Source organism: Cataglyphis hispanica, chromosome 8 (assembly GCF_021464435.1).
Source record: "Cataglyphis hispanica isolate Lineage 1 chromosome 8, ULB_Chis1_1.0, whole genome shotgun sequence".
Taxonomy (NCBI): domain Eukaryota; kingdom Metazoa; phylum Arthropoda; class Insecta; order Hymenoptera; family Formicidae; genus Cataglyphis; species Cataglyphis hispanica.
Genome location: NC_065961.1, coordinates 5,541,965 through 5,566,706, shown reverse-complemented (window position 1 = coordinate 5,566,706; position 24,742 = coordinate 5,541,965). Strand labels below are relative to the sequence as shown.

The following is a 24,742-nucleotide window of genomic DNA, read 5'->3' as shown; positions in this document are numbered from 1 at the left end:
TTTTGAGAGTTCTATAAGAGTTCTATGCATTAAAATTAATTTTAAAAATATTTCCGATCATTAACTATCATGAACTATTTTTAATCAATTTTCAACAATTATTTCCAGCATGACACTTAGTGAAAGTGTGTTGTGCTGATGATTTTCCGCCGTTCTAACGGCTACTTTCCGACGGTTCTACAAGAGTTCTATGTTTTAGAAACATTTTTGCAGAATTTTGACTGCTTATTATTTAATAATTTTTTATCATTATATCCGGTATAACTTTTAGTGAAAATTTTTATCCGCAAAAATTTTTTTAAAATTTTTTGAAAAAGCGATATATGTTTTTTTCGGAAGTGGGGATACTAATTTAATGGCAAGGCAGTACACCTTTAATGTCATTTTCTTGCTAATGGATAGAAGCAATAAATTCGCGCTTATAGTAATAAATTAGAAAGAAATTAGTACTTAATTATTACTATAACCGAACTTTTTTGTGATGAGGATGTCAGGTCAATAGGGCTTTCATAGACATTGTTTAGTGCACAGAGAAATAAGGGAAGGAAATAATTGACAATGATTAAGACGGAACAATTATTTGCACATTGACTAATTAAAAAAAAAAAATCTTTGTATTCTATGAGAGGTATGCGAATATACAATACTTTTTATTTTTATTTTTTCTCCGCTATATCAAATACAAGCTCTTTATAAAATAAAAAGAAAAATTAGTCTAATTTATTCTTTAATGCGAAAGCCGCGATTTTAATAAAAATATAATGAGAGAAATTTGCTGAGATGGCTCGAGAGTATGATAAAGATTATGATTTTCTTATTCAGCAAATGAAACTGAGTGCAAAAAAAAAGGTGACCCCAACAATTCCTGCCTAAAATGCATATTTTTCTTTTAACGGTTTTTTTTTTATTTTTCTGAAGAACGTTACTTTCGGAAACTTCCTTTTTTTTAAATATATTCTTAATGTTAAGTTTCTTTTACCTGATTCTTTATGTTTCCTGCTGCGCAAATATTTATGATCAAATTGAATAGAATTCTTGAATAGAATTCTTTTTCGGATTATTCTTTCAAAATGCAGCAGATACGTAATTTCTAGAAAAGCTTTAATGGTTTTTTAGTTTCTCGCATAATAAAAGCCAAGCCGTCGCTGTCGAATTGGCCTCTTATTTTACAAAAGAAAAAAAAGAAAAAAAAATAGCACACAATTAGGAACTATCTCTGAGTTTTCATATCTCGCAAATTAAATTAATATTTTTTTAAAATAGTATTTATTAAAATAATATTTTTTTATTTGTTATACTGGACAGGATTTTTATATACTTGACAATATAAATAAGTACAATAATTAAAATTTTTAAAAATTAATTATATTCGAAAATCGTTTTTTCTATTGCACATTTTTGTCTTTTTTGTGTTTCCTGTAAAATAGAATGCTACAGATAAGATTCTTTCTATCATATATCATGATTAAAATATTACTATGTTTAACTTATTCAAACAAAAACAGATTAAAAAAGATATATTAGAAAAATTATAAGAATAGAGAAAATACAGAAAAGTCAATCTCCTTTTTTTATAAATTTTGCTTTTGATGTCCAATAAATTAAGTTTTAAAATTACATTTCCAATATTTTCCGAGGAAAATTTTACACTGTTTTGAAACCTAGTCTAAGAAAGAAAAACATTATCTCCAACAACACTATCAATAGATTTTCTCATACTTAATACCATTTTATTCCCATGTTTAGTGGGATCTGCGAAGTTGGCACGAATTTCAAAAAAATATTAAGAGTTCTAACAGTTTTTTTTTTATAATTCCACAGTTCTTGATAAAAATTAAAAAGAGTTCTGCGTTTCCTTATATTAAAAAATCGAAATTGAAAAAATGTGGCAAACTTAGCGAATGTAGCACGACATCCTCTCCTCTAAAGTATTACAACGCATTGAATATTATTATTTTTGGCAAGAGTTCTGTTCGATAGTTCTGTTCAAATTCAGCACATACATATACAGGGTGTCCCACCAAAAGTAGCCACCCTTTTTTATCTTTTAAACTAAAAGAGATAGACTATAAGAAATATATATCAAATTAAATGATTCAAATTTAATTTTATTGTGATCATAGTGATTGTTTTCAAAAGTGTATTATCTATATTAATAAACGGTGAGGTATGCATAATTTTTTTATAATGTGAATATTTTGACATAAAAAATGTAGCGCTATTTGAAACGAATAGAACAACGTATGATATAATGTAAATATTTTACATACTGCGAGTTTTGTCGACTCGAAATATTACGGGCGACGTTTACCTTTTCATTTTCGATTCTGCGGTATCTCTATTAATTTAAAAAAATAAAAGGATTACTTTTAATGGGACATCTATGTAATTTTAGATTGATATTCCATCAATTAATAATTTTTAATTAATTTTGAATATCCATGCGCAGCATGGATCCACGACATTTAATGAAAATGTGTCGAGAGATTCTATGCATTAGAATTAATTCTAAAAAAAGTTTCGATCATTAACTATTTTTTAAACAATTTTTCAACTATTACTATTATACTACCTCCAGCATGACACTTAGTGGAAGTGTATTGTGCTGATGATTGTCCGCCGTTCTGATGGTAATTTTTTTACAATTCTATAATAGACATACTTTAAAAACATTTTTGCAGTTCTGACTCTTTATTATTTAACACTTTTTGAATATTACATCCAGCACTTAGTGAAAATTTTAATCCGCAAAAATTTTTTTTAAGTTTTTGCAGTTCTATTGAAAATTTTGGATAGCAACCTAATCTCACGAATTCTATCAATAACTCTTAATACTCGGAGCGTTAAGACCGATATAAAAAGTTTTTGTGATTTTTTATATAAGTGAAGCTGGTGTATCATTTTGTAGAAATTCATAAATAATTAGTTTTCACCTTATTTTTAATAGTGCTAGAGTTCTTCATAATTTAAATAAGTTCTTGATAATTTAAATAAATATTTTTATGCTGCTGTTAAAACATCGAACCTGCCTTAAAACAAACTGAAATGCCAACTTCACATAGCGTCTTATCTTGTCCTAATATTTTCTTTATTAGTAATTGTCAGAATTGAAAAGATTTATAATTCTATATAAGTTATAAGCAGAGTTTTGTCTTTAAAAAACAAAAAATATTAATTAAAGTAAAATAAAGACAAGCGGATCTCTATATAAGTGTAGAGATGAGATACCACACGATTCTTCATAGTTTTGTTTATTCTAAAGCAGTTCTAATATAATTCTGGCCATGTGTATTGTCTTTTCAAAAAGTTCTGATAAAAACAATTAGACATTTTTTTAAACATACATTAAATATTTTCTAAATAATTTAATTCTGCCTAAAAGAGGCGTATCCTATGAATATTGAAGTGAGAGGCTAGTTGATTTTCGAGAATTCTGTTTATTCTAGAAAAAAAATTTATGAAATGAAAGTTTATATATAATTTGAATTATTAACAACATATTATATAAATAAATTAAATTATATTATTTATTAATTAAGCATTATACAAACACAATATGAATCTAAAAATAATGGAAAATTTTGAAATCCTTCGAAGTCGAAAAGTATATACCAAAGAGGAGATTCTATGCTATTATTGAATACCAAAGCTTTTTTAGAAATTAGACACATTGAAAAAATAGCCTAAAGAAAATTCCAAGAATTCTATTCAATTTAGTCAGCAGTGTTTGCGCGGCAGGAGATCAGATATGAAAAGCCAGATAAAAAAAAAAAAAACTAACATTAAATAGATATGTTTTAAGGCACATCCACTGTTTTCTCCAAATCGACTGGAGAAATAAAATAAGAATACATAGCATATTACTTCATTATACATCCCATGAAATATTTACAAGAGGTCAAGAGGAAAGCATTTGAGCATGACGATGGTTTTCTGAGCTTCATTCTCGTGCATTTGAGTACTGAAGCGAAACACGTGATCGATTTGTAAATTTTTAATGTGAATTGAAGTCTTAAGTCTCACAGTCAATTCGAATAGAATTATAAAATTTATAATAATTTTGACAATCGTCGATTCCTTTTTTCTTTTCAAAATTAAGACATTTTTTCTTCAAGAATTCGTCGTATTGTATATAACAATTCTTTTATGCGCGTGCGTGTATCTTATTTGCTAAAATAATTTGAACAGATATTTCATTTTATTTCATTTTGTTAAGTTATATTATTAAACACTATAACGCTTCACGTTTCTTTTTTTGCCCCAAATCGCTCATATTTTTTCTCATATTTATTGTTCACTGATCAGTGATTTGATTAATTAATAAATTTTTGAAAGGATATTCTAGCGAAATGTAAAACTCCGCAAAACAATTAATATCAAGTTTTGATTATCACGAAAAGTATTTCTAATGTTTTCGAAAGAAAGATTTATTTTTATCTTACGTGATTCTTCGTTTTTATATTTTAATTGTTTCGGCTCTATGACATATATCTCTAATTTTGATGATATTAAATTAAAACCTTTGAATTTTTATATTTTATTATAATGATATATCTCTAATACATGACGATATTTTTATTTATATTTTTCTCAAATAATTAAATTAATTATAAGTGAAGTATGATATTACAACCGATGCAGGTTTAGTTTTATCCGTTTCGTGCGCCAATAATCACGCCGATATTTCTTCATTATATGATATATGTATAATGAAGTAATATGCTATGTATTCTTATTTTATTTCTCCAGTTGATTTGGAGAAAACAGTGGATGTGCCTTAAAACATATCTATTTAATGTTAGTTTTTTTTTTTTTTTTATCTGGCTTTTCATATCTGATCTCCTGCCGCGCAGATACTGCTGACTAAATTGAATAGAATTCTTGGAATTTTCTTTAGGCTATTTTTTCAATGTGTCTAATTTCTAAAAAAGCTTCAACAGCTTTTTAGGTTTTTTTATTCGAAAATGCAAAGGATTTTTTTGTTAACCTAGCTTCTCATTTTGCAAAAATAAAAAAATAGCGCACAATTATGAACTATCCATTTTCATATCTCGCAAATTAAATATTTTTAGTTTGTTATACAGGATTTTTATACTTGGAAATATAAATAAGTACAATAATTAAAATTTATAAAAAATAATTATTTACGAAAATTGTTAATTTTTTCTATTATACATACTTTTTTGATATCTTTCTTGTGTTTCCCATAAAATAGAATGCTAGATTCTTTCTATCATATACCATGATTAAAATATTACTATATTTAACTTGTTCAAACAAAAACAAGTTAAAAAAATATATTAGAAAAATTATATTGTGTGTGCTACATTATATACAACATAACAAATCATAAAAGGTAACACCTTTTTTTTATTTATTTTTATTTTTTTATAAAATTGGACGCCTAAAATCCTTGAATTTTTATATTTTATTATAATAATTAAAATATATCTTTGATACATGACGATATATTTTTCTCAATTAATTAGATCGACTACAAGCGAAATCCGATATTATAATTGATGTTGGTTTATCCGTTCTACGCGCCAATATAGCGACATAGTCAGCTGGTACTTTTTCTTTATATTCGAAATACGTTATGTATTAAGATTTTATTGTTTCAACAAATTCGGAGAAAGTGACTATACTTGAAAATAATTTTTGATCAGCACAAGCATTAAAAAAATAAAAAAATACGTGCGGCGGTTCTAGTGCCGTCACTACTTGCCGAACGCTTTTCGAATCAGCTGTTAGTACTGAAGTAGTGGGGAAGTAGCGGAGTGAGGGAAGACGATGTAGTGGTACATAAGGTTCCATTTGCTTCTTTCAGTCACTGGCGATTCTTCACGAAGTAAGTGTCGTTGGACGCGCGTGATCTTGTGTCTCGTTTCGCTTCAAGATTGTTGTTACGTGATATATAGGTATCGAACAGTATCGTGAATTCTTCGCGTATCGCGCTCGATGCGAGGTGTCGTGTGGTTTGCGAGCAGAAATCGCTAATTGATCATAGGTAGGTTTCCAAATTTGATTCCTTATCCCCCGTATTTGCAGTCTCTTTAAGAGATTGGAAAAGGATTGAATGAGAAATAAAAAGTGCGCGGTGTCTGCGAAGTGAAGACAAGGAAGAAGAAGCGGAAGACGATAGCAGGACTTAACTGTTAAAGAATTAATTCGAATTATTATCCCGATCGAATGATATCGAGGCAGAATAACACGTGACTTCGTACGAAAAATTGTCTTCCGCTTGTTGTCTCTTGTCTCCTCTTCTTCACCTTCATTCGCGCTGATATTGCTCGCGGCAATCACATACGCGACGATTATTAGGTCTCATATCATATCGTAGGAAGGAATTCCATGAAGGAGGAAGAAAACACCGTGAAGATGGTTGTAGAAGAGAACGACGTGAAAACCGAGAAGTCCGAGGACGTAATAATGCTGAGCGAGGACGAGAATCGGACAACCTGCGAATCCGATTTGAGCCCGTCGAAGAAAGAGAGCGGTTATTTCGAAGATAACGGCGAGAAGACGACGATTGGCGATATCATTGAGACGTACGCCAAACAATATGGCAGCGCTATCCTCAGTATCGGATGTAGTATCAGCACCGAGAGCAATGGATTAATCATTGACGAGGAAGCGGGTCTCTCAGACCAAGAGAACACCGAGCTTCAAGACGCTTCGACTTCCTTCTGCTTGACCGAGCATTCAAATGTCACAGACGATCTCGATGTCAGGGGGACGATCGAAGTCGAGATCAAGACGAGCGAATTTGTCGAGGCTGAGTCCATGCAAATCCAATGTGAGTCCAATAATGAGACGGATCCTCTCGGCAATATTGACGACGGGAACACATACGATATAGGTAAGAACGTTATATTTAAATGATCGATAAAAAATCGCACTTTATTCTTATATCGAGACCGCGTTTTTTCTTGTCAATCAAGAAGAAACCCTGAAAATGAATAAATGCTTAGTAATATTTTTAATATCTTCGCGGCGAAAAATATTGCAACGTTGTCGCATGACATTGAGCAATGGCGAGACTTCAACAGGTTGTAAATGCGGTTGATACTAAACTTCAGGCTTCTTAAAACTATTAGGAGGTATCGATCTGACTGCTTAACATTCCCGTACTTGCAGTGTGGCATTAGCGAAGTTTGTATTTGATTTGTAAATCTTAATTATATTTATTGTAGTAATTTAATTGAGGCACGATTCAGTTTTTTTAAAAAAAAAAGAGACATAAAATACATGAAAAATTGCTATATTTAGCTTTCTTCTTGTGTTTAAATTTTTTTTATTTAGTTCGAAAAGTTAAAAATTTTGAAGCACAGTTTTGGATTACTAGAATAATTAATCGTTTGAATTTCTTTCTTCATTTTAAGCTGTATAAAAATATAAAGTAGATTGTTATTATCTTTTATTGTACTATATTATTTTTAAAACGCGTGCCCGTGCGCGAATTTTTCTCGACAAAGAGTATAACATGCGGATTTCAACCTTGCGTTCTGCACGATATTATCCTTTGTGTTCTTTTATAGACTATACGTGTTTGTTTTGAAAAGAGAGTTCATATTTTGAACAGCTTCGTTAATGTCTTTGTGTTGACTCAGACTGTGCCGAATGTGGCGAACGCTCTCTGAAAATACGATGTCGTAGCGGGCGCTAATATAATTTTTCGTTGTTGCGTTCTCATTGATAGTTCGCGGATATTATTTCATTCATCTCTTCATTCTCTAAGTGAGATTAATATTTGTTATATTTTTATTTAAACATGTTCTAAGAAAAGCAAAAATTTAGCTACTTCTTTCACGAAGAAAAGTTTGATATAAAAAAAAAACACACGTGTCTCATTTCTTTAATAAATTCGTTATTTAAAAAAAAAATCTGATAATTGTGTTTTGGACATTTTGTGTACACGTGTCTTTATATCGAAAGAGTTAATATCCATCGGCGGAAAGGTATAGAGGGAAGATCTTAATCACTTTCTCTTAGTATATATGAGACACAGTTGCAGGTTTTGCGGACTTTCCAAAACGTTATATTCCTCCGTGTTATATTCCTCAGTTATTCTTCAATCAATAGTTACATATATGTGTTAAAAACTTATTTACTTTGATCTTCATTTTATTTTCAATAATTTGTAGTTATGTAGAGAAAGTTTTTATTTAATAAACATATATATATATATATATATATATATATATATATATATATTATAAATAAATATGAGATATATGTGCACATCGAATGTTTTATGAAATCGCCGCAATATGTGACATGTGTAATAATATAAGGAGATAATTCAGTGTGGAAAAACCATAAAATTTAATAATTTATAAAATATAACAATTATTGTGTGTGTGAATTTATTTAGGAATATATTTTAATCTGTCTGTTACGTGGCGATGAAATTTTAATGAAAATGAAAATCCTGAATAAGAAAGGATTAGAGTTATTTTGCAATAAATTAAAAAGAAATGTCAAAATACTTTTTCTAATTGGAAGCTCAATCTAATTTATGTATAAATTAGATTGAGCTTGCAATAAGAAGAAAGAAAAGTGATGATAAGCATTTTTTAAACTTTGACATTTCTTTTATAATTTATTGCAAAATAACTCTAATCCTTTCTTATTCAGGATTTTCATTTTTATTAAAATTTCATCGCCACGTTAACAGACAGATTAAAATATATTCCTAAATAAATTCACACACACAATAATTATGTTATATTTTATAAATTATTAAATTTTTATGGTTTTTTTTCCACACTGAATTATCTCCTTTTATATTATTACACATGTCACATATTGCGGCGATTTCATAAAATATTCGATGTGCACATATATTTCATATTTATTTATAATATATATATATATATATATATATATATATATATTAAATAAAGACTTTCTCTACATAACTACAATTTATTGAAAATAAAATGAAGATCAAAGTAAATAAATAATCAAGCTAAATAATTTTACCATCATTGATTCTATTTTGTTACATTATATTTTATTATACATGGTACAAACACGGGAAATTAAAAAGAATATAATATATATATATAGAGATCTGTTGCGTAAATAGGGTGAAATGAAACAATCATTTCAAAGCTGCATTTTTTAAAATCTCATGAAACTTTGATGCGATGGCTACTTGCATATGTGAAATTGTACAAACTGTTTAATACTGCTATCACAAAGCACAAAGTAATTACAATTCAAGTATTTGTTTATATAAATATATAAATGTTCAAATATATCAATGATCCTTAATTGGATAGAAATAAAAGTAGAAATCAAGAATTTTAGCAAAGCGATAATTTAATTTAATTTAATGTTAATGTTTACTTTAGTAACATTTTTCAATATATTTGTAAGTTTAAGTACATTCAATGTTGAGATGGTAAAAAAATTAATAAGTTTAAGTAAAAATATATTCTGACGTCTTATTAAATATTATATTTTTTTAACAAAGGAATATTCATATCTAATTAAGAAGAAGCTTTTCTAAATTAATCGAAAAGTCCGTAAATGAGAAACGTTTGGCATTAATTTACATATCTGCACGTGTATGCTCGTGTGTCTCTATAAAAAGAACTCTGGAACATAAAAAATGCGCGTCGTATATGAAATGATTCGAGATTGAGCACGCGGTTGCAACAAAACGATAGAGGTATACGTGATTGGATAGCTGTATAAACAAGTTTTAATGAACGGATAAAGATGTTAAAATGTACGCGTGAATATTGGACAAGCGTAACGCGAACTCGATCGGTCAATTAATAAATGAATATGTATTTTATACGAGAATATATCGGGAGGTATGGATACAAAAGATTCATACAGCTTTTATTTTATAAATAATATACAGAGGCAAGGCTAATTGGAAATGAAATGACCAACTCCCATTTTGATACACACACACGTACACATCCTTTTTTATAATTTTTATTTAAATAATTTTATTTAAATTTTATAATTTTTTTGCGTTGTTTATATTTGTTAGTTATATGTTTATATTAATTAATAATGATTTATATTAATTAATGATGTAACTGATTAAATACCTATATAAGTTCTAGTTCAAAATTCCAAGAATTTGACTTTAGAATCATTACAGATTTAATAAACGAAAAACGGTGATAATTTTGAGATGTTCCATGCATATTAAATAAGATTCTTTTTCTCGCATATATAATTCCTTTTTATTTTTATCGAAAATTACAGGTACAAAATTGCAAAACATTATATGATCCTCAAAAATGGCGCGAAAGTAGTATCGTATTAGAAGCGTGTTCATTTAAGGTGATTTTTGGCGATCGCTTGGTACATATATCAATATATACCAGAATGTTTTCGCGTGTTTTTGTTTTTGTGGTAGAGGCGTGGCTAGCCATTTTGGTATTTACTTGGTTGATACCACGTTATATACCGAGCAGGATATATATTGTTAGTTACTGGTAAGTTGCAAATACGCGCCAAATATAATACTATGCTTTTTACATATCTATATGGGTTAAATTTATTTTGAGTATTTACTCGGTATTTCAATCTTGAATTAAGCGCAAGTTAAGATGTCAATTTTTACACTTTTGTAAGTAATGTTACACTAAACATGATTTCTTTATTTTATTATTTGACCCATTATTTTGATTTAAAAATTTTATTTGATTTATTATTTATCAATTAAAGATCATGGATAAAAGCAGCTTTTTGTTGTGTACCGATAATAATGGGCAACCGATTTTAGATGAACATGGAAAATACATATATTATTGCATAAAAAGTATGTAGAAATTATTCATAGAAATAAATATATTTTATTTACTTATTTTGAAGTTACACTTAAGACTTTATCTAATTAAATATAAATATATTATAGCAGGTACTTTAACAATCTTAAACCAATTATTGGGTGAAGCATCTATTGGAAATAAAGAAACTGCAGTGAATGAGAGTATAAGTGAAACTGCAATGAATGAAACTGCAATGAGTGAAAATACAAATGAAAATACAGCGAACAGTACGTAATTTAATATTTTCTAAAATTCACAAATAAATATTTTGAGGACAATGTAACTATAACAATATAAATATTTGAAAAATCATAAATAAAATATAAATATAAATTAGTATAATTAATATAATAATTAATTATATTAATTATATTATTAATTATATTATTATATCTTAATATTTATATTAATATAAATTATTATATTATTATTAGTTTTACAGATAAAACAGATAAGAAAGATACACAAAAATTGGAAATGGCAAATGAAGATAGTAAGCTTTATAATATATATAATATAATTATAATCTATTATGTCTGTATCTCAAAGATTTGTTACAAATATGCATAAACAATACTAAATCATGTTTTAATACTTGCAGAATTTACTCATGAAATGACAATAAAGTTATTGGAGATTGTGCAAATTAAATTTCGATATCTTAATGATAAAATGCAAAAAAAAATATGGTCTAATATTGCAATAGGAATGAAAATTGTGGCTATTTGTGTAATTTTAATGGAACAAAAAGTGCTGACAAATGTCATCAATGTTAGCGGAACTTGGAGAAAATGTATCGCGGACATTATCGTTACATGAAATCTACTTTCTTGAAAATATTGTATCAGAGGATGACAATATGTTAAACAATGATTATAATGTAATAAATTCGAATATTTTTGAGAACGTTAAAAAATCAGTAAGGCCAAAGAAAGAGAATTTAAACACGATTTTAAAAGAGTTACACGCACAAGAAATACAAATTGAAAATGAACGCTTTGAAAAATTTCAAACTTTGCTAATAGAGCAAAATGAGCTAAAAAAAAAACATTAGAACAGAGTGAAGTTTTTAAAAATTATGAAAAATTTTATAAGTTCAGGAACACACAAGAAATCTAAAAAAAAAAGGAAATATTCTTCTGACTCTGATTAATCGTATTGCTATAGTATAAATTATTTACTTTGAATCAGTTTAAAAAAAGTTAAAAAGTTAATAAGAGAGATGTTAAAGACTGTCAAAGTTTTAATTAAATATTAAAGTTAATATATATGTGTTATTAAAAATTATATTATAGATATATAAACTTTAAAGCATATTTATTTATTTTAATGAATATAATGACGTAGATGATTAAGTATCTATAGTAGAATATATAAACACTTTTTTCATAAAAAGAATGCAGAGAAGAGAAAAATATAATCCAAGATTATATTCTGAATTAAGTTATACCTGGAAAACCTGCAATATTTTTGAATTTTTCTTGAATATTAACTCGCTGATTTATAGTGCGCCATTGTATTAATTTTGGTACCAATATTATAATGCAGTTTATCCAAATATTAATGCAATTCAAAACGGTCGATGTGGCAACATTAAATTTGTTTTCAATATGTGCCATAGATATTTGATTTGTCAAATAATATATAGCTATTTCTTGAATTTTTTTGTGGCTGCACAGGTTCCTCCAGTAAATACCTATATTGTATTAAAATTGTACTTTAATAAATTATAAATTATTAATGTTATGTCACAGATTACGATGGAGATTATTTCCTGTTGCCGCGTTATTACTTCCAGTAAATGAAACGTCAACCTTTTCATCCTAAAATTTAAAAAGAAGTCGTTTTCGGTGTATAAATCCACCCAAATTTTGGAATATAATCCGGGACGAATATGATTTTGCCTTTCCTTTAATGCACCTATTATTTTTCTCTTCTTTACATTCTTTGCATGAAAAAAATATTTATATATTTCTATTATAGGTGCTTGATCATCTTCGTCATTATATATTTTATTAAAATACATAAATATGCTTTGATTCATGTCTCTATAAGTAGTTTATCTTTGGCGCGTATAGAAAAGAATCAGAATGTTTTAGTGAAATAGTTGCTGGTACAAGTACCGGAATAAGCTTCACTCCTACCAATGACAACCTTGGTACATGTACCAAACAATCGTCAAAAATCGCCTTTTTATTTTGTCTGCTATGCTTTACGATGTATGGTAAATTCTGAACACTGTAATATTTTTCACCGATGCAATGCGATATGATTATCTTATTGGATTCCGAATACAATTACGCATACTTGATATATCCAATTGTGTAATGTTTGTGTTTCTGTTGCAAAACGATATCGAAAACGCTTATTATTAAGCTGCATTATTCGCTTAACGAGCAAAAATACTTATAATTATTAAGCGAAGAATTAATTTAAAAAATCTTTGCGTATCTTTTTATCGCATGAAATTATTGCAACATTTGGAATCGTTGATTAATCGAGAGAGAGAGAGAGAGAGAGAGAGAGCTTTATTATTGAATTTTTTTGATTATAATTAATACGCGGTAGATGATAAATGATTTGTGCAAATGCTTTCCAACTACTTTTTTAAAGCTTTTTTAATTAAAAAGCTACTGCTATTTTTGTAAATATTTATCTAAATAGTATATAGATTATTTATTATGGCATTGTAATCTCTGAAGAATTAAAATTATTTTTATCTGAAATATTTAAAGTTGTATATAAATATATGTATATAAAATTAAGTACAGAAAATTTTTTTATAAAAACAATTTGATATTAAACTCCTTAATAAAGAATCTTTATCATTAAAATTAAGATCGAGAATTTCTAAATATCTGTTAGGTGATTTTAACGCATTATATAATATTCGAATATTTTGCTACATTTAAAAATTACGCATTATATAATATTCGAATATTTTGCTACATTTAAAAATTAGCACGACGAGCAACAATATTATAATTTATCCGTGAAGCTATTCAGCAAACTTCCTCTGTAAATATAACAATTCATATTTTCACAATTGTGTGGACAAACACAATGCACGGTTATCATTGCTCTTTTCGATTACGACATAACTTGTTGTATCGACTGCTTTGAGATAAGAGAAGGCGATAAAGACAAACATTAATATAGTTTCTAATAGACTTCCATTCCGGTACCATAGTCACACGAAAATGATCTCTACATATATTCGAGACAAAGCTAATCCGATAATCCGACATAATTTGTCATATTATTAATTAATTAATTCGTCGTAGTATCAAGGATGAGAAAGATATATGCATATATTAGCGATCTAACAATAAGTTGCCTTTTTGAAAATTAAAATCTGTATTTGATACATTTAAGAAAATTAAATTCATTAAAATTTTTTTTTTTTTTTAATTTCTGAAGTATAAATTATATTTTCTATAAAGTCAAGCCGGCTTTAACTTGAGATAAGAAGAAGGTTACGTATATAGTGGATGATAATGCCAAGTATATGTTACGCCATCGGAAATTTTAACGATTGCTCCAAGCCCGGTGCATGTATAGCGGAAAGCAATCCGAGTCGCGGATATGTAGTGCCACTGTTACGGATACACTACATGCTGCAGGAATCCGTTATCGAACGGATTAAAAGTTGACCTCTCCTCGATTTGGATTCTTACAGCGGGATTCTCCGCACTTATGAATCAAACGAGGGAGAGGTGATTCGTGAGAACAAATTTCATTTTTCTTTATGTGAAAATATTAGAGAAGATAGAAAGCGATAAAATAAACACGCAGTGCAATCCGAAATCAATTGTATTTAATGGGACTCAGATTTGCCGAAAATGGAGCTTTTTGGGGAGAATTTATTACAAAGAAATGAATTAAAGTCGAGACTTAGTCTTTAACAAAATTTCTTAGGATTTATTAGGATTATAAACTATAAATTTTTTTTTTTAGTTGAAAATATGCATTAAAAATAACGTTGATCGAAGAGGATTTTTAAATAAGTTCTTTTTTATTTTAGTAATTTTGACTTTAAAAAAATAAGTTAGAATAAAATTATTAAAATGTAATGTTTCTAAAAAGTTTGTCTTTCGAAAAAAAAGAGCGAACGAAAATTTTTAGTGTCATATATCTTCGACTTAAACGTGTTTATAGTGCATTTCTCAAAGCAATAAACTTAACCGATAGCTTTTTTTATTGTTCTTTTCTCTTTGAATTCTTTTTTTCTTTTCATTATATTTATTTTCGAGCAACACATGTATATATATATATATATATATATATATATATATATATATATATAAAGATTACATTTTCTTTTTTTTTATTTACATATGTTTGATTTTTTTTCTAAAAAATTAGAGATTGCACAGACTTTTTAGAGGTTCAATTCGAAATTATACGAAATTATATATTGTGAACATGCTCAATTTTTTTTAAGTCGATCTTAATCTATATTTGAGTTATCACTGCAAAACGAAAAGAAAAGAACAGAGAAAAACGAGTTTTGAAATATTTTAAAATATGATTATCGATATATGCCTTGCCTAATAATTTCCATTATATGGAGTAGTATGGATAGTATCTTTACCACATGTTTTACACAACAAATGAAGCAATCATATTAGAAACAAGAAAAAAAAATCGATTATTTTATATTCAAGAGATTAGGTTTATTTATACAAGAATAATTATTATCAAATCACGACTACCTGTGTTCGAGCGAAAACGAGTTCATGCTCCGCTCGATCTGCCAAAGTCAATTTTCGCGAATTTTAAATCAAACAGCATTTTACTCATGTAACAGTTTCAAAAAATAAAAAAAATATCCATTTTTTACTATCTAATCCCCTTAACTTTTTTATTTTATACGATCGATAATTTATATGGTGTTAACAGTTCTTTTTAAATTTGATCAATTTGATTTCACAATATTTTTTTTCGACAATCTCGTATAATCACATTTATATATTTTTCCAAATTTGAAGAATATTCTAAAAATTAGATTCTTCAAACATAACGCACAGTCGTAGAATGCACTCCTTTTAAGGTGAAAATTCTTTCCATTTATATTTTTTGTCAAAGAAAAGCATATAATTTGTTGAATGTATTGGCTTGTTTGAATTTGACGCTGTCACGCTTCAATAGTCTAATCCTCAAAACGGCAATTAAGATAAATAGAAATTCTGAAATAATCATTAGAGCTAAATATTTTCTTTCTCTTCCCTTTAGGACAAAAGCAATCACAAATATCAGGAAACAATGTCGTGTAGAAACTGTCTTGTTATAAACCTTTTTTGAAAAGAATGATAAGAAGTCGTATTATTTCATGTTTGGAAAATAAAAGACGAAAATTTTTAGTGTCACATACCTTCGGCTTATACGTGTTCACGGTGCATTTCTCAAAGTAATAAAATTAATTGATAACCTTTTTTTATTGTTCTTTTCTCTTCGAATTCTTTTTTTTCTTTTCTTTATATTTATTTTCGAGCAACACATGTGTATATACAAGACTACATTTTCACTCCTTTTATTTATATTTTTTTTTATCCTTAAAATATTTTACTTTCTTATATATTTTATTTCTAACTTTCTTCGAAAATCACCGCGCATAATTTTTAAGATTTTTACGAAACTCCTGCTCGTTACGCTTTTACTTGCACATTTGTTTACATATTTTACTTTCCATTTCCTGTATATAAAAAAGACGCGATCAGATTATCGCGAAAAATCTTGTTTTTCTTTTTTTTTCAATCGTACGACCATTTCGAACCTTGACGATATATTGAAGTATTATCGCGCGTCAATGGATCGCATTAGCATTAACTAAATTAGCAATCATGCGCAAAGAGTGTGCTTTTGTACTTATGCAAGTGAGACAGTTGTTCCGCGTTGGTTTCTTCTGCGGGACGAGATGTTAGAACGCGCACTTGCTTCCTAATGCAGATACTTTGCATGACAGAGGCACGTGACAATCACACGCGTTGGCGAAGAATAGCGCACGGATTTGCTCTGCGTCCGGGAAATTAACTTACCGGATGATTTTTATGACGAGTTTAATTATCGTTACCCGATAATTTCCAGAATAGGAGAAAAATATATGTCAAAAAACAGTGTATATATATATATATATTGACTGGACTCGATACACGCGAATGAATATTAAGATAATTTTTTTGGCGAGGATATTTAATATATCGTAGCGACAGTTTTACTTTGCATTTATTTCGCGTCAAACTCGCAAACAATAAATGATAAAAATTGCCTTGTTTGCCCAAAGCATTATATTATAATTATGTTTAATGTTATTGAATAATAATTATGAATAATAAATATGAATAATAATTATATTAAATATTATTAATATTATTATTATTAATATTATTATTTATTATATTATTATAATTATAATATTATTATTTATTAATATATATTTAATATCATTAACGTTATTTAATTTTAGCGATGAAACTGACATCCTTGCAGAGAAATTCTCTTTGAGCCATGTTTATTGTTTCTGTAATCGATAAGCGAACGTTGTTTTCCCAGTAAACGAGTGAAATTGGTTTAGCATAACGTGTACGTAACTTGTTTAGTAAGATTTCGCGTATAACGCGAGAGTAATGCGCACATATAAGAGTATGCATATTACTTTCACATTTTGCCTCGACAAGCTTTGCTCGGCAAAATAGCACGAGAGTTGTTCGATTTTTAATCCCCGTTAATCCTGAATTTTTTTATGACAATTAATTTAATCACAATTAAAATCTTATATTTTTATTATTTGTTGCACTTTGGAATCAATCTTGTATAAGTATTCTGTTGCCGATTGACTCGTGTAACAAAGTAAATTTATATAAATAATTGATATATGTATGTGTGTGTGTGTGTGTGTGTGTATACGTGTGAGGGAAGATATAGTATATTTTTAATATATATTATGAATATATAATACAATATATATGAAATATAAATACAAAAGAGGAATAGATAGAATTAAAATATTTAAAATAATTGTTTTGTTTGTTTGTTTGTTTATTTTTTTTTTTTTTTAGAATATCTACCTACTTATTGGAAGTTGTTTGCGTTGGTCCGACTAGAGAAATCGCATGATCTTATAAATATTTTATTTTGCGCATTTATAAGTTGCTCGATTGTATTTATTATAATGTTTTATTATTTTTGTATCTAAAAATCTAAAAAGAAAAAATATTTTTGTCGTGGAATAAAAATACGCTGTTTTTATCAAAACGTGATTTTTCTCTCTCTTTCTCTCTTCCAAAATATTATTTTTTAATAATTATATTCTTCGTAATAGTTCTAATTGATTATTGAAAAAATATAAATTGTGTAAATTTACAAATAATAAAATATTAAAATATGTTACGCATAAATAATCAATGTGATTGTTTCTCCTAATATACGTTTAATTAATTCGCAATAAATTCAACAATTTGAAAACAAAAACAAACTCAACAATCTGAAAATAAAAATGAAATTAACTTGCGAATATTAAATTACTATTATAGTTGAGGAAAGACTGATGTGTGGGCATCAAATTAAGTAGGCCACGTGGCCGTTTCGGTTCTTGGCATCAATAACGAAAAAAACGGTTCTAAGGTCGCCAGAATCGTGACAGTTATAGCACAAACACTCCGATGGTACCTTTCCATTTAGATTCCATTATTCAGGAGTGTACCGCGAACTGTTCTAAATAATATTCTTCCGTTAAATTGAAGAAACGTTAATCCATACATTAAAGAAGAGAAACGCGCAATTTATTGTTATCATTAATATACTAAATTTTTTTTCCATCTTCAAAAAAAAACATGAAAGCGAAATCGTTTTTGCTACTGAAGAAATTTCCAATTATTAAAACAGAAATTTGGCGAGATAAACGATGCGTATACGATTATTTTAAACGTGCTTTTTGTAAAAAAAAAAAAAAATTGACCACACTAATTCGCAATAAATTACGTGCCAATTGTTAGGCATATATATTCGTGTGTATATGTCAACGATGCACACACGAATAACCGTGCAAAAATCCCTGAAAACATCTAAATTTAGCAACTGGTGTATGCATATAGCGCACATCAAGCGCTCCTCTATTTATAGAACCCGCATCGTGAACATGTGCGTGTGTGTACATACATACTCGACAATAATCGCGTTCGCGGCCACACTACATTCATGACATTTGGTCTACATCGATTGGTTCTCGATTGCATTTTGCCGATAATCTGTCAAGGAAAGTTAAAAGAAACAAAACTTAAAAAGAAACAGATTCGAATACAGGTTTTTGGAGCAAGCAAGCAAAATAAATTCAGATAAAAAGTACAAAAAAAAAAAAAAACCGTCACACAAAACATCTTTTTATTTGGATCATGATTTCTAGAAGGTATTTTTCTTGATGTTTTTTTTTAACTAATTATTTACATTTAAATTGAATATAACTTGGAGTTATTTGCGCTTACATACATAAATTGATAATTAATATTTATACAAACAACAATTGCGATAATTAATATTTATATATTGCTATTATTTACATGCACGCACAAGAACATGTGGCAATATTCTTGATAATAATGGATCCTATCAATATTAATCAGAATAAAATATCAAGATGAAGAGACTTATTGCAGAGGAGATTTATTTGATAAATCTCAGTCGTCTTTCTAGGATTAACTTTATTAGTCGTTCTCAATGCTTTCAGAAAATTTAATTGCATGAATAAAGTCAAGAAAAATAATTCGTCTCATGAAGAATTAATAAATATTTATTTATCGGCATTTCCGAAGTAATCGTTGCATCTCAATCTAATACATGCGTCTTAAATAATGAAAGTTACTTATCTTTACGGGAGACTCGTGTGTTGTGTGATTCATGATTTATAAATTTAAATTATATATACGATCGAGAATATGTATATTAATGTTTTTAACGAAAAATTTTCTACAAAGAAGTATAGTATCGATGAAAGTAACTTTTGCCAAAACTTTTCGACATTCTTTAGCCTTTCAATATAATCTTATTTTTTGGTTGTTCTTTAATTATTAAAATCACCAAGATCGAAGAATGATGTTGAGGTAGAGAGAGAGAGAGAGAGAGAGAGAGAGAGAAATTTATTTTTACCCATTCTAAAAATTAGTACATTTTCTACATTTTTTTGCAACGTAACGATTTGATGAAAACTTTTTTTACAATATCAATACAATATTATTAAGTAAAATAAAAATTTTCAATTTAAAAAAAAATTTTTTTTTAAGTTGCGCAAATATTTGCATATTTATATTTTCATATTTGCACGGTATGCATAAAAACATTCATTTATCATATTTGAAGTAAAAAATGTATTTTTTTTTTATTAAATATATTAATAGCTATCTCTGTTATCCAAGTGTTTTTTCAAAATTTAAAAAAATAAGAAAATAACGGCATATTAAAAAAAAAAATTATATTTTATGCACACCGTGCTTGAAAATATAAATCTGCAAATATCCATATAATTAAAAAAAAAATTTTTTAAGCTGAAAACTTTAATTTAAATACTTAATAAAATTGTATTAATATTGTAAAAAAAAATAAAAGGCATTTATCGAGTCGTTGCGCTGCAATAAAAGTCTAAAAAATGTATTCATTTCAAACGGGTATGCCCTTTTAAATTCATTATCGAATAAAGTTATCCATATAACTTTAGTTTATAACTCGAATCTGAGAAAAATCTAATATTGTCCAATCGCAAACTATGTAAAGATCCATCGCACTTTCCAGCAGATGCGAACCATTTTCGACATCACAAAAGATCCACGATCGCGATCTGAGAGTCACTGTATCACAATTACATAACACTTCACTACATGCGCGTACTCTTGCAATCACCGCAGGATACTTTATATTACCACGTATAGTGTATATTGTGATAAAATATATCTGGGGAGGAATGCTCACGTAGTGAGACAAGTTTCGCGATCGCCCGTTATAAGCGGAGAAAGAAAATTTTTTTGCAAGAAAATTCAGAGCCGCTTTCATTCTTGATGAAGCGTATCATATTTATTTATTTATATTTTTATTTATTTATTATATTTATTTATTATTTATATTTATTTATATTTATTTATTTATTTATATTTATTTATATTTATTTATTCTTATTTATAAACGGAAAAGTAGTCCCTTTAGTATAAAAACGAAAGAAAATATAATTACAATTTCAACGTCAACAAAAACTCAGAATAAGATGCTAAGAGAATAAATGAGAAAAAGACAGACATACCAAGTTACAAAAAAAATATATATAAAACTAAGATAAAATATTATGCAACATTAATCTGTTTAAGAAAAAAACGAGAAAAGAGAAGCGATTGGACGACTAATAATTGCGTTATGTAGAGCGGAGAGAATTCCGCTTGGAAAATTTAAATATTACAGAGAGAGAGAGTCTGAGCGAATTATACTGGGTTATCAATTATTTGCGTCTCGACGACGACGATGTTGTCTATGCTTGAACGTCGCGGATGTTCTTACGAGACTTGTCGATAAACTTGGTGATGCAACGAGAGAGAGAGAGAGAGAGCGAGAGAGACGACATGAGAATGACATGCACGTAACATACGGAACGTTCGTTATGTCATACCGCCGTTGTGGAGTTAATGTGGTCGGCTTTCCTTCAGCATAATTACATCGTAAGATGAATTAATATTCAAGCATCGCGGCACGTGTAGCCTAATCGCGAAGCTCAAGCGTGGGACGCTATTTACACGAGCCGCACGTTGTACGGCTTCAATCAGGAAATCGATCCGGATTGTACTTTTTTTTTTTTTCTTTAATAAATTGATTTTACAATAATACGAAATTTTTATGCAAATTTTGTGAAAAGTCGTCTTGCCTTATTATACAGTTTCTTTATCACATTGTTATCGCTTTTCTCTTGCACACTTATTTTTTTTTTTTTTTCTTAACTTTAATTATTTTTTTTTTAACTTTAATTATACGATGTGGTTTTGATTCCGTGCAATTGTATTATTTTTAGTATATTATTTTACTATTTTTATATGCAAATTACAATTGATATTTATTTTTTTTAAACGCAGAGATTATTTTAATAACACAAACGCTTATCTAAGTAAATTGGACGTGCGAAACGTTTCGGGAAGATCGTTTTGCTGAACGTATACATTTATTTTGTGCCGATCAATGATTAATGACTCTTATGCAATGACCAGGAAAAATCTTCAGCTTTTTTTATCTTGATTTTGATTCTTGTCATAGTCGATATCTTTTTATCATCGAATAGTATGATAATTGATAGCGAATAAGCATATTGCGGTTTTTTTTTTTAACTGTATGCATTATTGCAATGATTGTTTCATAGTTATCGGAACATTAATTTACTTGATTTCGTATCTTTTGCTCTTATCATCATCATCAATCTCTCTTCGCTCTAAGAACTTACATCTGTTTTGATTTCTCTAGATTTCTTTTAAGCAATTGCAATTTAACCATATATATAAGGTATTTCTAAATGAGTGTGCAAGATTTTAGATTCTTTGTTGAAAATTAAGGGGGGATCTTTTATATAAACATATACTTCCATATCCTTTTCTGAGAAATTACACTTCTCCAAAGGGGAGTTATTAAATTTTAAAATTAAATTTTTAATTTTAATTTTTTTTAATTTTGGATAAATTAGAAAAATAAAATTTGCTGGACATTTTTCACTGGTAGGAAGAATATTTATTAATCTTTTAATTTTATTAATATCTTTTTAATCTTCTTGTATCGTTATTAGGAGATGAAACTAATAACCTCTATTGAATTTTTTATTAAAACTTTTTAAGGGATCGAAATGTGATCATCTAAAAATATGCGTTGGAAAGCTTGATTCCTTTAGAAACTTTTTTATTTTTTTTTATTACTTTTTTTTTGTTGTAAAATTAATAGTTTCTAAGAAAAAAAATAAAATACATTATTATGCACAATTAAATGGCATAGGTTTCGAGAAGTTGAATTTTAGCATAAAATAAAAAAGCGAACAAAACAAAATTATAGTAAATATTGAAAAAAATGGAAAACAACACAAAATTATAATTGAAAAAGAAATCACTCTCAAAGGAAGAGATAAAAATTAGGTTTGAATAAATAAATTGGGATTTCTTTACTCAATTTTGTGCTAAGCAATATAAAGAGATGTGCGATTAACGTTTATAAAATTATTTAAAAAATAAAAACAGTGGAATGGACGTATGCGAATCCTGGTGTACGAAATCAATAAAACAAAACGGAAGACTAAAATATCTCTCGAAAATAATAATATTATATATCCGTTTCTCTCTCTCTCTCTCTCTCTCTCTTTCTCTCTCTCAACGTGTTTTTTTTACAATTATAATTTGAATAGGATTTTTCTCTCGCGAAGAGACGTTCGAAGTTCACGGACACGGAATCCTCTCCTTGTCTCACAATCTCCCGCGACGACGACTATTTCTTTTTTCTCGCATATTTGAAAGATGTGTACCGGCGAGAGTAAACAAGCGTCGATCCGCGACGCGAGTCTAAATATAAAATCGTAACGAATCAATATCGAGTATGCCCTCGTGTGGCGACGTATCCGATAAGTATCGGAACGGATATCTGGAGCAACTTGGCGCACGTGCGTTGTACGCAGGTCTCGGGTGATCTCCGATTAATCGAACATCCTGAAGGGAGATTATCGAACGAGAGAGAGAGAGAGAGAAAGTGCAACAATATTGTTTCTATCATAAGCGTTCGCGGCCTGCATTTTCATACATCACTTCCCTGACACCGTATATGTGGCACGTGTTAAAAGGAATATCTTGTACACATTCTTCGCATGACAGGAACATATTGTGAGTGAAATAACAGTACGAGTAATGGATAGTGTAAAATAAAAGACTTTAATTTAATTTAATAGAATATACAGGGTGGGTCATTTTAATTAATCCACATCCAGAATATCTCAGAAGCTTTATGTTATCTTAAAAAATGTTTCAAATAAAAGTTGTAGAGCGCAAAGGAAATCATCAGATGGGAGTATCAGTTTCTCAGATATTCGGATTAAAATGGTCCAGCCTGTATATTTTGCCAAACAATCTTAATTTTATTAATTTGTATAAACTATTTTATTACTCGTATAAAAATCATTTCAATCATGTCAGTTTCTCTCTATATAATCTATAAGAAATCCCAGTAAGATTTCTCTCTCCTAATGGTCCGTGAATTTCACCTTGAGACATTTGCTTTCTTTGATTTTATTGAATCCATCAATAATATCGATAGGATACTTTACACGAAATGAATGAGCCTCGTTGTTGATTCCTCCGATTGTTTAATGCAGTGCGGCGTTTCCATTTCGTCCCTATTAATTGAGAGATGGTCGAGTATGGTTTGTTGCAGTTTCTCTCTCTCCCTCTCTCTTTCTCTCTCTGTCTCTTTCTTCCTCGTCGCACGTGTATCGCCTCACACGTGCCGCGATGAGCGGAATGTATATATATACGCGGAGTCAGTATGGTATCAAGTAACGGTTGCGCCACGGTATTCTGCCATGTGTTTCGTACTTCCACGATGTCTCCCCCCCCCCTTTCCCTCCTCTGCCTTTTTACAATCATTGCAAAGAGCATGGACAGGAGCATTCCAGTAGCACTAATGACCTGTTTACGATTCGATATCGTTGGCAATTATTGTCTTACGATATTCTCGAAATCATTGACTGATTACAATTGCAATTGAAGCTCATCAAAATTTTCATTTTATTGCTCGATATCAATAACATAATTAAATTTAAAATCAATTATAATTCATGATAAATCGACTTTTTTAGAAAAGATTATAGAATAATTTTTTTTTATTACTTGCATTAAGTATATTTTATTATTGTTGTATATTTTTATTATTTATATTATTTTTATTATTAT

General features: G+C 28.4%; 2 protein-coding genes across 6 annotated transcripts in view; both read left to right on the top strand.

Annotated features, from left to right (window-relative positions):
- The window catches only part of LOC126851597 (ribosomal protein S6 kinase alpha-5-like), a 41,289-nt gene that overhangs the window by 2,983 nt on the left and 13,564 nt on the right, over nucleotides 1-24,742 (top strand). The window contains exons 1-2 of one of the 3 annotated variants that reach the window (XM_050595711.1): nucleotides 5,806-6,010; nucleotides 6,344-6,862. The exons of 1 other annotated variant lie outside the window; for it this stretch is intronic. In XM_050595711.1, coding sequence (XP_050451668.1) covers nucleotides 6,355-6,862 — 508 coding nt within the window. In that variant the 5' untranslated portion in view covers nucleotides 5,806-6,010; nucleotides 6,344-6,354. Of the gene's footprint in view, nucleotides 1-5,805; nucleotides 6,011-6,343; nucleotides 6,863-24,742 lie in introns of those variants that run through there. One more of the 3 variants, XM_050595710.1, reaches the window with a different exon arrangement.
- On the top strand, nucleotides 10,134-12,018 carry LOC126851601 (uncharacterized). Of its 3 annotated transcripts, XM_050595719.1 has the most exons (5): nucleotides 10,134-10,469; nucleotides 10,702-10,795; nucleotides 10,892-11,032; nucleotides 11,248-11,298; nucleotides 11,407-12,018. In XM_050595719.1, exons 2-5 carry the CDS (start codon nucleotides 10,705-10,707, stop codon nucleotides 11,622-11,624), a joined length of 501 nt encoding a protein of 166 aa, XP_050451676.1. In that variant the 5' UTR covers nucleotides 10,134-10,469; nucleotides 10,702-10,704; the 3' UTR covers nucleotides 11,625-12,018. The 3 variants fall into 3 exon arrangements, with proteins under 3 accessions (XP_050451676.1, XP_050451677.1, XP_050451679.1); XM_050595720.1 differs by having other exon boundaries at nucleotides 10,134-10,795; nucleotides 10,895-11,032; XM_050595722.1 differs by having other exon boundaries at nucleotides 10,134-10,795; nucleotides 11,240-11,298.